This window comes from Phyllostomus discolor, chromosome 5 (genome assembly GCF_004126475.2).
Source record: "Phyllostomus discolor isolate MPI-MPIP mPhyDis1 chromosome 5, mPhyDis1.pri.v3, whole genome shotgun sequence".
Lineage (NCBI taxonomy): Eukaryota > Metazoa > Chordata > Mammalia > Chiroptera > Phyllostomidae > Phyllostomus > Phyllostomus discolor.
In genome coordinates, this window is record NC_040907.2 from 27,358,565 (window position 1) to 27,372,965 (window position 14,401).

Sequence of the window (14,401 nt, forward strand, 5' to 3'; positions counted from 1 at the left end):
CTCAGCATTCAGCAGGCAACTGCACAGAGCCCATTTGGGGGAAGAATGGAAATTCACTCTGGCGGCTGCTGAGTCGGTTCTTTTCCTCTTACCTGCCTCTCCTTCTGCCCCACAGGAGGAGGTGCGCCAGTCTGTGACCCCCGCCGAGCCCGTCCAGTACTACTTCACGCTGGCTCAGCAGCCCACCGCCGTCCAAGTCCAGGGGCAGCAACAAGGCCAGCAGACCACCAGCTCCACCACCACCATCCAGCCCGGGCAGATCATCATTGCACAGCCTCAGCAGGGCCAGGTCTGTGCGCTGCAGAGGGGACCTGCCCAGCAAGATAGGACTCCTAGGTTTGGGGTGGCGAAAGCTTGACCAGGGCAGAGAGGTCCTCAGACCGTTACAGAGCACTGGGTGTAAAGGCCGGAAACCTGGCTGCTCCCCAGACTCAGCTGCTGAGGTGACATGACACCCTGATCTCTCTGGACCCTGGTTTCCTTATGGGTCAGATGAGGGAAGGATAGTGGACAAGATGTTCCTCATGATTCTTACGAGCTAAGAAGTTTAGAAGGAAAAACGTACAGCGCCCCCACGAGGAGTAGTGGCATCCCCGTAGAAGACGTTTAGGGCGGGCTCCACGCCTGCTGTCTGTGCGCCTGCGCCAGAGCTGGAATTTGTGTCCTTGGGGGGGGGGGGGTCAGGCCTGCACTCCCCCATCCTGCGCCCCATCACTGATCTCCTGCCGTAGTCGTGTCACGGGACCGTCTCTTTCACAGCAGTCTTCCGAAGACTGTCGCTCCCCAGTGCAGTTGTCATGAGAGCAGTCAGGCTACGTTTGTTGGGGGTCGGGAGAGGCTGCGGAGGACTCTGCTGTCTCACCTCTGGATCCAGATTTCCTGTCACTCGTTAATTTTTTTAGTTGTCAGACACTGATCGCCCTCTGCAGGTGAAGTCCTGTGCTCTGTGTGGGGGGCACGAGCATGAACGAAATAGTCTCTGTCTTTAGGAATTCACAGTCTCATTGGGGCCACAAATACTTCCAGATCACACCGCCGTGTGGGAAGTGTCAGGTGTTCTTGGGACTGGGTCGAGGGTGCCGTGGGAGCACGTCAGAAGGGTCACCTGACAAAGACGTGAGGAGGGTGGTAGAAGGATGTCAGAGAAAGTTCCTAAGGGAGTGATACGAGTTTTAGAGGGAATAATGGAGGGGAGTCAAAGGGGAGAAGGAGGGCTTTCCCGTTAGAGGGCTCAGCACAAGCAGAGGCTTGGAGGTGGGCAACAGCACAGGGAGGGTGAGAGGGTGCGGCACAGGGAACACCCAGGCGAGGCTGGTGGGACCACCAGAGGATACTGCCTTGACAGCCTGGGCACTCTAGGAAGGAGCTGGGTTTGCCTAGAAGAAAAGAATTGGAGTGTTGGTAGATTTAAATATGATTTTCGGATTTATCCCCTGCTCATTTTTTTATCCATGTAACAAATCTATAAAGTGTGTGGTCTTTGCCAGACACCACGCTCAGCAGGAGGGCTTTAAAGATGAGTGCCGCCCAGTCCCTGCCTCAGGGAGCTCAGCGGGGCCTGCCGAACCTTCTTGGGCCCTTGCTTGTGCCTCTGCAGTGGTGAGAGCCTGACCCGCTGAAGGCTTTACCCTTCACAGAGTGAACTTCAGGGGAGTCTGTTGGGGGCCGGCTCCGGCTGGTTGGTCATCCTAAGACTCTCATGGCTGTTGGGCCCCAACAGCAAGGCACATCGTACATGACTTGACAGCTGCCAGGCTAACTCAAGCCCTCATTTTCCTGAAGGGACTTAAAAATAGTTTGGAAATCCTCTCTGAGGAAAATTAAGTTGATAGAATACAATGATGAGTTGGCAGTATGCTTTTTTTTTTTCTGGTGGAATAGATTTCATCTATTCTCTTCTCTGCCACTCTGGACTTGCTCGGCTCGGAGCTGATGAGGCTTGTGAGGATGGGCCACTCGGTCTGTCCCGGCACCTCCCAGCTGTCATTTTGCTGTCTCACTGGTTCGGGGTGGCCTTGGCTGTGGGACAGCTCCTGGACCTCTGTAGAAGTGGCTGTTTCAAGTTGAGTGCAGTTAACCTTTGCAGAAGAGAATACACACTAAAGTTGGAAGGAAAGCATATTTTGGTAAAGCGAATCCTGTATTTTCCGTCAGAAATCAGTCACTTTTATTCCTGGAGGCTTGGGGAACAGGCCGAGTGGAAAGTCGCAGTGTGAGAACAAGTGTTGCCTGCTATCCTAGCCCATGGCGTGCATTTCTGCGTGGGTCCCTCTGTCCTCTTTCTTTCCCACCCTGCTCCAGTTTACAGAGGTTTCTCCTTACCTTGTGGTCCCTTGAAGCTCCTGTGTAGTTCCCGGGACACCTCCCTTCTCTTGCAGCTTCCGGTGTGTAACAGACCTGTGCAGTCAGAAAGGAGAGAGCGTCAGAGCAGCAGCACTGACGGAAGCTCGTGAGACGCCCAGGGCCTCTTGTTGAAGAGGGGAGAGAGCATATCCAAATCAGGGGTTTAGGGGTCTAGGTGTAGCGTATGTGTGTATGTATGTATGTATTTTTATTCCTCACCTGAGAATATGTTTGTTTGTTTGTTTTATTCATTTATTTTTAGAGAGGGAAGGGAGGGAGAAAGAGAGAGAGAGAAACATCAATGTGCGGTTGCTGGGGGCTGTGGCCTGCAACCCAGGCATGTGCCCTGACTGGAAATCGAACCTGCGACACTTGGGTTTGCAGCCTGCGCTCAATCCACTGAGCTACGCCAGCCAGGGTGTTTATTGATTTTTGATGGGGGCAGGAGGTAGTGGGAAGAGACATCAATGTGAGAGAGAAACATCGATCGGTTGCCTCCTGTGCGCACCCCGACCAGGGATCAAACCCGCATCCCAGGCACGTGCCCTGACTGGGAATTGAACCTGCAACCTCTTGGTATATGGGACAATGCTCTAACCAACTGAACCACCTGGCCAGGGCTATAGGTGTACTTTGAAAGGCTCTACCCTCTTAACCACCACCATCCCCTACCCCCTACTAGCACCAGATGAGCAAGGTATGTTATAAAAGTCACATCTGGGGTAAAGTTTTGAGATTTGAAGAAAGGATTGACCTTTTTGACAGTTCAAGTCTTTACAGTCTCTCAAAGTAAGTTTCATAGGACTATGGTCCAATAAATGTGTGTGAATAGACACAGAATCTGCAAAACCATATACATTAAACAGAATTTCTTAAATCTGAGCTTCCTATTTTTCAAAAGTTAAAATTCTTACTTTATTAAATTCTGTTACTTAAGGGTAGCCTCAATTAGGATCCAGGCGTTAACCCCTTGAGGTGTCCAGTGCGTTCACCCGTTTGTCTCTCCCGTGGAAGCTGCGCTGCGAGCCGGAGCGGCTGGCGGGTACGGGCTGGAGCTGCTCTGGGGGAGGGGTGGGGCGAGGACCAGCATGCACTCGATTCTCCTTCCAGTGTCTTGCCGGCCTAACAAGTTGCTCAGGATTCTGAGTTCAGTAGATTCATACTGACCCCATTTTCCTTTTAGTTTGCCCTCCAAATTCACCTGCTCCAGACTTGACTTTGGCCATTTCGAAAGTGAACTGTCATGGTTGCTTTTGATTCTTTTGTACCATGTATACCTTACCGTCATTGAAATGGCTGTGAAAAGTTGCAACATTTGAAGCATAGAGGTGTTTTGGGCCTGGGCAAATAATAGGGACTATGAGCCTAAAAATCAAATGTTTGGTCTTTTATTTTGGTGAGTAACTTTCACAGTGCTTTAAGCCCAAAGGACTCTGTTGGTTGAGTATTATTGCTAGTGTTGGGGTGGATTCAGGTGTTTGTGGAGAAGGTTTGCTCCTAGTTAACCACTGGTTATTAGCCCCTTGGTTAGCCTACTGACTCTGAGCCACAGCTCAATCAGCTTTCCTGTGCCTCTTCTTTCCAGACCACACCAGTGACCATGCAGGTTGGAGAAGGTCAGCAGGTGCAGATTGTCCAGGCCCAGCCACAGGGTCAAGCCCAGCAGGCCCAGAGCGGCACTGGACAGACCATGCAGGTGATGCAGCAGATCATCACGAACACGGGGGAGATCCAGCAGATCCCGGTAAGCCCTGCCCTGCCTTGCCTTGCCTTGAGGTCTGCATGGCACTCCACTGAACATTGTAACAGGAAATACTTAAAGATTTTATATCTCTGTATGTGTGTATTATGTGTGTGTGTGCACATACATACACAATGTGCGTGTGTATTTTGTTACGTATATAACACACACATACACACATACATTTATACATTTTTTTTAACTATATTCCCATTACCACAGACCACAGTTTGCTTCACTGTATGCTCGCTGCTTTCCTTTAACCCAGGTTCAAGTTCACCACTGTGGGGCAGCTCCTTTTAATTTCCCCTCACTCCATCTGTGCAGAGAAATCATTGTAACCACTATTCCATGCCAAGGCCCAAAGGCCTATGAGGCCGTCCTGTCTTTTGATTAGCAGAGAATAGGAGGGAGGTGTACAGGGAAGGCCATAAATACACTTGTTGCATATTCATGAGGCGGTTCCCAGTGGAGCCTGCAGCAAAGTGTATTTTTGGCTTTCATTTAACTTATCCATTCCTTCACTGTGGACTGCAGCTTCCTGTGTGCCTTGAGGGATTTCATTTCTTAGATTTGTACTTGTTCTTTTGTTGAAAATGTTCTTGTCTTAACACTTGCCATCTATACATTGGTCATTTTGCCAACAAAAAATGTGGAGAGTGAGTGACATGGAGCAGTCCTTCTGTTTCCTGCCCCTTACCCTTCCTATTGTAAATGAAATGTAGGCAGGTCCAGAAATTCACTTGGACTTGATGAACCAATCCCTCTCTGAAAAACGCTTGAAAAGTATCTTCAGCTCTGTTTTTGTAACTGTTCTTATTAAGGTAACAGAGAAATAGGCCAGAAAAAACCTTAGGAAAGTGGAGTGTGTGTGCCTCTGTGTCCGTGCCTATCACTTTCTGTCTCATCTTGCATGCACTTGAGTGCACGCATGCTCGCTCTCTCTCCCCCTCCCCCTGTGTGTGTGTCTGACACACATACACACACAGCCCATCACTTCCAGGTGCCTTGCCTCACTTTTTCAGCCACCAAGCCCCAGACCTCTCTCTTGAATGATTTTTGCTCATACGGAGGCTACACAACAAATTCATTTCAGCCAGAGAACAGTTCCCACTTTGCAGTGACTTCACCTTGAGTGTTTTTAACCCTGTGGAGCAGAGGGCTTTAGCACAGAAGGTTTATTGTAGAATTCAGGGCCTGGTCTCCATTGTTCTCACATAGGAGTCTGCACTTCTGAACTCATCAGTGTGCTTTCAGTAGTGATGGCCTTCAGGAAGGAAATTTTGCTTCTTTTTTGAAAGCCTAAGGAGTAGACTTACTTGCTCTGTGGTTAATGTAAAAAGCTGTGAGGACCCCCAGACCGAGCCTTGCAGAGGACTGAGAGATATCACCAGATCCTAAATCGAAGCCTAAACGAAGGGCATCTTCTAAGAACTGCTTGGAACTGGCTCACAGCTTTTCATTCACATCTGAGTTTCTGCAAAGAGCTCTTCCCAGCCAGGAAGTGGAAAATCCCTGTGGCAGGCAGTAAACCTTCCCCCATTCCTGGGTTGAGGCTTCAGTCTCTTACCTCCTGTGCCTTGGCTGGCGTCCTGGTGACCCGGGACTGGCCCCCTCAGCCTCAGCACGTGAGTTCTCCCAAGCCCCCACCCAGTTGCCTTCAGCCCCAGGAGCATCTTAGCACTGTCGCCTGGGAGCCGCATCAGGGGACCGAGGTGGGGAGGCGAGCTTGACCCTCACGGCTTCCCGGCAGCTCCTCTCGGCGTAGTCTCAGGAAGCGAGTGACCGGGGGCCACGATAGCATGCCCTGTCTCCTTTGACTAGATTCTTCACAGGTTTCGGTTTTGTGGCGCTCTCCATCTTGCCTTAAGCAGATGATTCTGGAATGGTCTACCAAAACTCCAGCATTACTCTTTCTTGGTGGCTCTGGTCCTCTGAGGCTGGCAGCTTCGGAGGGGCAGTTCGATTTAACGCCGCGTGCAGGAGTGCAGCTTCCTCCTAGCAGCGTCTGCCTCGTGGAAGTGAAGTTCCCTTCAGTGGCACTAGCTCTCGAAGGGGAACATTAGCCACAAGAAGCCCATCCTCACAGTAGAGGCGGGCTGGGCAGCCCGGGAGCGTGGTGTCCGGGCCCCCCAGAGAGAGAGAGAGAAACCGGGTTTGCTGGTCTCCTGGAGCCTCTCTCACCCCCGCATCTCGGTGCGAGTGTCTGCAGGCCGCCCCTGCTGACTCTTGTCTCTGCTGAGCCACCGTTCCTCTTGAGTTGTAACTGCCTTGGTCCTTTCTTCACCCCGCACACGGAGCACTAAAACTTTCATGGCACACTGGAGCGTTAAGAGCCTGAGTTAAGGCTTTTAGCACACAATTAAATGCAGCATGTGGTATTATTGTATTATCTGAGACTTAATCTTAAGCACGAGGGACTCTAAGGGCATTTTTGTAGCTTTGGTTTCCCATGATGGGTTTTTCTGTGAAAGGTTTATTGATTCAGCTTCCCCTTGGGAGGTGTTTGGCCAGAAGCTGGTGCTGAACACCAAGGATCCTAAAGTCCCACAGACGCCCCCACCGGCCCTGGCTCCTGGGGACAGATCATAAAGCGGGTCAGCTTTTTCTTCCGGGATATGCAGCATGGAGTGGGGCAGTTCTGGGGCTGTGGTGCGGAGTGACGGCCATCTGCTCTGTGCTCCTGGCAGACGCTGGGGCTTCTCTCCGTGCTAGAGCAGCCATTCTGGGAACCCGGGCGGAGTGGTGTGGAGGTGAGGGGAGACAGACCTGCACCTGGGCTGCGAGCGTCCTGATAGTGTTCGACAGCCTTTAGGGCAAAACTCCTAAGGTGAGCTGAGCAAGCAGTGAAGAGCCAAATGAAGGTGACAGGATTCTCAGGAAATTTTTCAAAGTCCATTCAGGGAACATAGCCTTTTTCGTGTTGTGTGATGTGCGGGGCAGGGGGGTGATGGTTTTGCCGGACCTCTGTTAGAAAGGGCCTTTTCAGGGTAGACTTCTTTGGGGGGCTCAGGGGAATAGGGGACGTGAGAAACGTGCCTGAGGTTGCACTCAGTCTCCTGTGGTCTTTTCATCCCTGCCCCTGCCCTAGGTGCAGCTGAACACCGGCCAGCTGCAGTACATTCGCTTAGCCCAGCCTGTATCAGGCACCCAAGTTGTGCAGGGACAGATCCAGACGCTTGCCACCAATGCTCAACAGGTATGTGCCCCAGAGACGAAGGGCTTCAGCTGGGGACCAACCGGGCCTCTGGCTGGAAAGGAGTGCTCAGCACACAGTTCTCTCTCGAGTGTGACCCTTCAGCAAGAGCCACCTCCACACCCTGCATATTTATTGTGCACCCCAAGGCACAGCTGGGGGCTTTTGGAAGATCGTATTCACAGTGTCTCTGTTACCATGTTGTTGTGGAGGGACAAAGAAGTGCAAGGCAGGGAAGTCTCCAGGATGCTTGGGGAAAGCCTGATGTTACTGCATGCACGTCTGACCAGAAGCAGCACTTTGACAGACTGCCTCATTGTCAGGCTGAGTTTCCATCTTTAAAACTGAGCAGCTGTGCGTTCTGGCACCTCCTCTACCCTTTAGAAAGCTCCCTTAGATTTTTTTTTAAATATTTTATTTATTTATTTTTAGACAGAGGGGAAGGGAGGGAGAAAGAGAGGGAGAGAAACATCAGTGTGTGGTTGCCTCTTGCGTGCCCCCTGCTGGGGGCCTGGCCCACAACCTAGGCATTTGCCCTGACTGGGAATTGAACCAGTGACCCTTTGGTTTATAGGCGGGTGCTCAATCCACTGAGCCACACCAGCCAGGGTGGCTTACTTAGGTTTTATGCTCACCTCCTCGGGCATCCTTAACCAGTGATTGCCCCCTCATCTTCTCTCATGTCCTAGGATATTGAACGCCATGAGCCCCAGGTGCTGAGTGGCTGCCTCCCTGGGCTTGGGGGTTAGAGAACATGGGCATTATTTGTAGAGGAATGGGGTGCTGGTCAAGGGAAGGCATTGTTAATGGGTTCTTTTGCCTCAGGCCCCAAAAAAAGCAGCGATCGTTTAAGAGCTGGCTCTGTCTGGCCCCGTTGCGCTTCTGGTGAGGCATCTATTGACAGCAGTGACAGAGCTGAGTGTGCAGAGCAGGTCTCCAAAGATCTCGTTTGGGGAAATGGGAGGGATGAGCCAAAAGTAAGGCTTCTGAGTTCCGAGTAAGTTTCTGGGATCCTTAAAGGCTTACATAGGGACTTGGGCTTTTCCCTAATTTCCTTGGTGCTCGCTGACATGGAATCAGAGCTCAAGACTGGTCACACCTTTGGGTACCTCCTTCTCCCCCTTTAAAAAAAAAAAACAACCAAACAACTTGTAAGATTCTAACCCAGGGTCCAAAAAACTTTCCATGGCCTGGGGGTGGGAGGAAATGCAAAGGAACAGTTTTTGGTGTTTCCCCAGATGTGAGTTTTGGAACCAGAAACTGAAGCCACAGAGTGGGGAGAGTTGGGTACACGGCGGGGGGCCGGGTGGGGGGGCGCTGTAAGAAGAGAGCACTGGAGGGTAGAGCCTGCATGACAACAGATTGTAATTGTGACAGCTGGCACTTTGTAGGTGCTCAGTAAATATTTTTTGAATGATGCTGAGTAAATAGTATGTAAATAGCATGTCAAGTTAAATGAAACTTTCTTTTCAGCCATGGTAAAGATCAATCCTGCTGGCCACAGGGCACAGTTAACCTCATCTGTGAGGAATATTTTCCATTTGCCTCAGGGTCATTCGTTTATTCTGCAGACTTTTCTTGAATACTTAGTTTGTACTGAGTGGTGGCTCAGCTCCTGCCCTCGTGCAGCTTGCAGACCAGTGTGAGGAAAAAGACTTGAAACGAGGAGCAACAGGAAGAAACCTTTATGGAGCCCTTTCACGCCCGTCCCCTTCTTGCCCTGCATAGCCTCCTGGGCAGGCCAGATGGGTTGTTTTTGGCTGTCGTGAGGACACTTGAGAGGACAGTCCTTGCCTGGCAGGCTGGCTGTGCCGACTGCAGGAGGTGGTGCACAGAGGCCGTTATCAGTCGAATGTTCCGTAGGCACACGCGGGCACACCGGAGATGCTTCCGTCATCTTGCTCATCTGCCAGGCTGTCCCACAGCTGGCACTGTAGGGTGCATTTCTGCACGCCAGCAGATTTCTTTTAAAGTCCACACCTAGGATTTTAAGTGCACGTGATAAATGTTTTCCTTGCTTCCTCCCCCACCCCTCCCACCTTGGCCCAGAGGGCTGCACGTGGCCGTCATCGGAAAAACTGCTTCATAGGTTTGCCACCAAGGCTTCCAGGGCCAAGGTCACCTGCTCGCCAGGGTGTTTCATATTCCAGTCAGATAATCTGGGTGATACGGTTTTGGTTTGGAGCCCACCTTCCAGGAGTGAAAGGGACCACTCACTGCCTTGCCCAGTTGTTGCAAACTGTCTTCACTGGCTGAAAGACTCTTAGGGCTTCTGCCTGAACAATAAATGTTGTGTCCTCTCTTGTCGGCACTTAGGAGCTAGATGTGTGTTTGATCTGAGTCTCAGGCACCAGAAAGACCTTGGGGCTGGGGCTGGTGAGTGGCCATCAATAGTACGTGGTCCCGGGTCCTCTTTGAGGTGTCAGCTCTGAGGAGCCGTCAGTGCTCAGGGGTGGGCAGGGGTGCTTGCTCTTCTGCTGCTCATCGGGCGCCTGCTCTGCGCCAGGCCTTATCCTGGGCACCTCGTACCCGTGGTTTCCCTTGATCTTTGCGGCCCGCTCCTGGGCGGTGGGCTGGTGAGCCAGGCCCTGCGGCTGACCTGCCTGCTCTGCCGTCTTGATTCCTGCAGATCACACAGACCGAGGTCCAGCAAGGACAGCAGCAGTTCAGCCAGTTCACAGACGGACAGGTAGGACATCAGTGGGGGCGGGGCGAGGGGTTGGGGGCTGGGGGCTAGTGGATGACATCTGTGAGTTTGGATGGTTAGGGCAGCTGTCCCGTCTTCTGTTAACGACGACTGGGCAGAAATTGTTAAAAACAAGTACAGTCTTTAATAAATCAGCCTGTCCTGTAGGTTTATAGACGTGTGGGAGCTGAACAAACCTTAGACCTTGTCTAGCCCAAATCTCCAGTTGACAGATGAGTAGACTGAGCCCTAGAAATGGGACGTGCCTTGTCCATGCTCCCTCAGCTGTTCGTTGCAGACCCAGGACTAGGACACAGGTCTCCTTTTCCCTCTCTAGGACTAGTTTTTTCCCTAAGCCATGTTGCTTTTTAATAGCATGGCTCAGTTGGAATGCAGAGAACACGTGACCTCTCAGCCTTTCTCAGTGCCTGGAATTCAGTAATTCTAAAGCCACACGAGGACAGAACCCTCCCTGTTCCCTTGGCCCTCCCCTCATGTTCTGGACCCAGACAGCCCTGTGGACACGATGGGGTGACGTGCCCGGGCTCCTGTTCTCTGCTGCCCGAGGGAGGGGAGCTTCATCTCCCACCTCTGCTGGCACCAGGCCCTAGGCTCACGTGCCAGGGCTTCCGGAGCCAGAGTCTTGGCTTTTGGTTTCTTTTGGGGACACCTGAGAAACCAGATATCCAGGTGACCCTAACCTCCCAAAGTGGCTCTGTGAGCATCTGTCTCACCCCTCATAGATCTTGGTTGTAGGAAGTGTTTAATCCCAGGCGACCTCCTCAGCAGGGCCCATGTAGGAGATACAGGGTCAGTGTGGCCTCCACCTGAGCCAGGTATTCCAGGGAAAGGAGGAGAGGGGGTGATCCTTCCGTCCTTGCCAGTGAGGCTTACTGAGAGTTGGGGAAATGCTGACTTCCAAGCTGCTGGTACAGTGGTTCGAATTGCTTGTGTTTGTCACAGAGAAACAGCGTGCAGCAAGCTCAAGGCTCTGAGCTAACGGGAGAGGCAGAGCCCAGAGAAGTGAAAGCCACAGGAAATGCAACTCCCTGCACCTCTTCCCCGCCCACTACACACACCCCCTCACACCGTGCTGGTGCCTCCTGTGTCTGCTGCTCCCAACCCCCGCAGAGCTCCACATCCCCTCCTCCCTCTGACGCCTTGCAGTGGGTGGTGGTTGAAGTGTCTGGGGCCCCCAACCAACTCGAGGCCCATAGGGAGCTGCATGCCCCTCTCCCAGGGGTGACCTCACTCTCTCCTCTCCACCCCTCGCAGCAGCTCTACCAGATCCAGCAAGTCACCATGCCTGCCGGCCAGGACCTCGCCCAGCCCATGTTCATCCAGTCAGCCAACCAGCCCTCCGACGGGCAGGCCCCCCAGGTGACCGGAGACTGAGGGCATGAGCTGGCAAGGCCAAGGACACCCAACACAATTTTTGCCATACAGCCCCAGGCAGGGGGCACAGCGTTCCCCCCCCAGAGGACCCGCCGACCTCAGCACCTCCTGCAGGCTAGGACGCTGGTGCGCTGCGCCCCACGCCTGGGGGCCGAGATTCTCCAACAGAAAGATGCAATATTTTTTATTTTCTCCTTTTCCATTTTTTCCCCAAGGAATTGATATTTCAATATGTTGTGTGTCCAATGCTATGAAATGAAAATATTAAATAACATATTTATGGCATTTCTTGAAGAATGTGGTTGAAGAAATATTTCTTTGGTTTCCTTTTTTTTTGGTTCTTACCGTCACTTCCTGTTAGGAGCAAGTCTTCTAACAGGTATATGTTATCTCCTGACTCTTGGAGCGGCTGCTGCCCCGGGATCTTCCACCGTGTTCTGTCTTCAGATGAAATTAGGTGAATGTATAGCTTCCTCTTCATTGGTGTCCACTCTCCTCGTCTGGCTCTTGCCCCAGAGCTCTGCGTATTTGCATCTGGAGACCGTGGAAACGTTCCTGCGTTTAGGAGATGAGCTCGTTTGTCATGGAGAGTGGGTGGTTTCACTCCCAGGCGTCCTCTCCCAGGGACCCGAGGAGACTAGAGCTCTGTGTGTTTACCACCACCACCCCGTTTTTTATTTTTTAAATGCATTAAAAATTGTGCTAGTCTCCTTTGCTGCATGGACTTCAAACTGCATAACATGCAATAAACCTCATTTTAGATAATTTAGAGTCTTGAGTTTCTGTATCTGGAAGCATTCGTGGGGCTGCTTTGCTTGGGAAAGGCTTGGAAAGGTTGGTTTGCCCGCAGGTTGTGGGGGTGGTGAAGGACGGGGACCCCCCGTGGAAAAAAGCTAAGGAAAACTTACTCTACTTATCTGATTCAAACTGAGATCTTCAGCTGATTTTAAAAATGAAATTCAGTAGGATCTGTTTGCGTCTCAGAGGTCCCTGCCTGCCTCACTTTCTGGGCTACCACCGTGGGCAAGACTCCGTAGTGTCCTGTGTGGCTGAGGGTCGAGAGAGCATGTCTTTGAGAAAACCGTCTCTCTCCTTCAACCAAGGACCCGGGTAAAGCCCTCTTCCCCAGCCTTGGCACAACTCTGAGTTGCCCACTGTGGCCACACCCTATAGCATCCACCAAGGAGGGCAGCCCAAGCCCTTGTCCAACAGCAGGTCACGAGAGGTCTGCAGCCAGGGCCTATATTCTAATTGCAACAAGAATAGAAAGCATTCTACTTCATTGACCACAGAGGCCAATAGTGAGCCATCTCCCTTACCTTCACCACGCCACCCTCAGCTAGAATGAGGCCCGTTGTGCGGGAAGGTTGGAGAACTGGATGCCGGGAGAAGTGGGTATTAGTTTCTTCTCCGACAGTAATACACCATAAAATCTTGGGCAGCTCCCTGCTTTGGGGGGCTATCTGAGGGTGTGAGGTGGGGATGGGGAGGAGTCTTCCATGTTAGATGATTTTAGGTCTGACCCGGTGCCTTTATAAATGCCCTGCTGGCAGCCATGGCAAGTGCTGGGACATCTGTGTCATCCATTTATTTCATTCTCAGTCACTCATGGAAGAGGACTTCGCCATTGAAAACATACACAATGAAATAAAACATGGCAGGGTAGAGTTCTGAAGAACATGATCAAGTAGATCAGAATCATAGAAAACAAGGAATATTCCGGCTGTAAAGAGCTGCTACATAGTTGTTAGAACTGGGTTTCACATCTCATCCTGGGCTTCGGGGCCACCAAAGCAAAAGACCCAGAACCAGGTAAGATTCACACCATGAAAAGAAGAAAACATTCTTTTGCAAAAGCAAGTTTTTTTTTTCTAGTTTCAAGGTTTGGGATACAGGGTGCCTCTCCAGGGTTGTCAGGGTGGTGGGGCAGATGCTGTCACCATGGGGAGTCTTCCCCTGGTAAGAGTCGGGCAGCCCCACGGGCGTTGGATTCCCAGGTTCAGTGCCCCCACCCCCATCCTGGGCCTTTCTCTCAAGGGGGTTCCCTGGCCTTTCCCACTGCTGCAGCCAAACACATGCTGCGTGCATAGCCCCGTGAGCGAATGCAAGAGGAGAGTCAAGTCAAGTGCACGGCAGAGGCCCTGACCTCAGAGGAGAGACAAGATCAGCTGTTCATTTCGTGGCACACACACCCCATCGAGGCCGCTGAAATGTCCCACCCTGCTGCTCTGTGACTCATTCCTGAACACCCAGGCGTAATCGGAAATGCGTGCCAGTCAATGGGTCCCCACTTTCCGGAAGCCTGCTATAGACGAGTTCTTTCTTGGAGATGTTCGATCGGTTGTGATTGGCAAGCAGCTTCCTTGCTGAGCACGTTCCCTTTAAATTTCCCCGCCAGCAGGGCCCATCTGGGTGTAAACAAACACTTCAGTGCAGCCCAAGACAGCCCCTATCTAATGCCCAACACGATCCCCTTACATCCGGAGCACTCTTTAAACATTTTTCCTAGCACTTGCAGTGCCTGTCCTCTGTGTGATCTCCACGGTGACCCTGCAGGGGAGACAGGAAGAGGGATGGTGATCCCTGTGTGGCAGATGGAGACAGACATGGAGGCCCGTAGAAGTGCAGTGACTTTCCCAAGGTCACTGCCTGAAAAGGGGTGGAGTTGAAACCAAAACATTGGATCCCCTGTGCATGCATAGCTGCTTTTTCTGGCCGAAGATGGTGTGTGTGTGTGTAAGAGAATAAGGCTTTACTGAATGTGAACTGACTGCTTTTGCTCTGCCTCCCCAAATCTGCTGGCCCAGCCTTGAGTATATGTGGAATAAAGGAAGCAATTGGATCTGGTCGGTGGACAGCTGGTGGTTGGGATAACTTTCCTGGAGGCTGATGTAGGAGCCTGGAGGCCCCTGGGATTATCAACAGACCACCTGGCCAGCTTTCTTGCTGCTCAGTTTTCCTGAGGCCACAAGGGGGCAGCAGGGAGCACTCTCCCAAGTCTGGGAGATGCCATGTCTCACCCTCACCCAACTTGAGACAA

The 14,401-nt window shown here is 51.9% G+C and overlaps 1 protein-coding gene across 4 annotated transcripts in view; it reads left to right on the forward strand.

The window, feature by feature from the left end:
• NFYC (nuclear transcription factor Y subunit gamma) overlaps window positions 1-12,128 on the forward strand; it is a 66,729-nt gene extending 54,601 nt beyond the window's left edge. For 3 of the 4 annotated variants that reach the window (XM_028511597.2, XM_036025849.1, XM_036025850.1), the window contains 5 exons: window positions 116-289; window positions 3,929-4,087; window positions 7,176-7,283; window positions 9,910-9,969; window positions 10,930-12,128. In XM_028511597.2, coding sequence (XP_028367398.1) covers window positions 116-289; window positions 3,929-4,087; window positions 7,176-7,283; window positions 9,910-9,969; window positions 10,930-11,361 — 933 coding nt within the window. In that variant the 3' untranslated portion in view covers window positions 11,362-12,128. The remainder of the gene's footprint in view (window positions 1-115; window positions 290-3,928; window positions 4,088-7,175; window positions 7,284-9,909; window positions 9,970-10,929) is intronic. The other variant, XM_028511598.2, reaches the window with a different exon arrangement.
• Window positions 12,129-14,401: the final 2,273 nt, after the last annotated feature.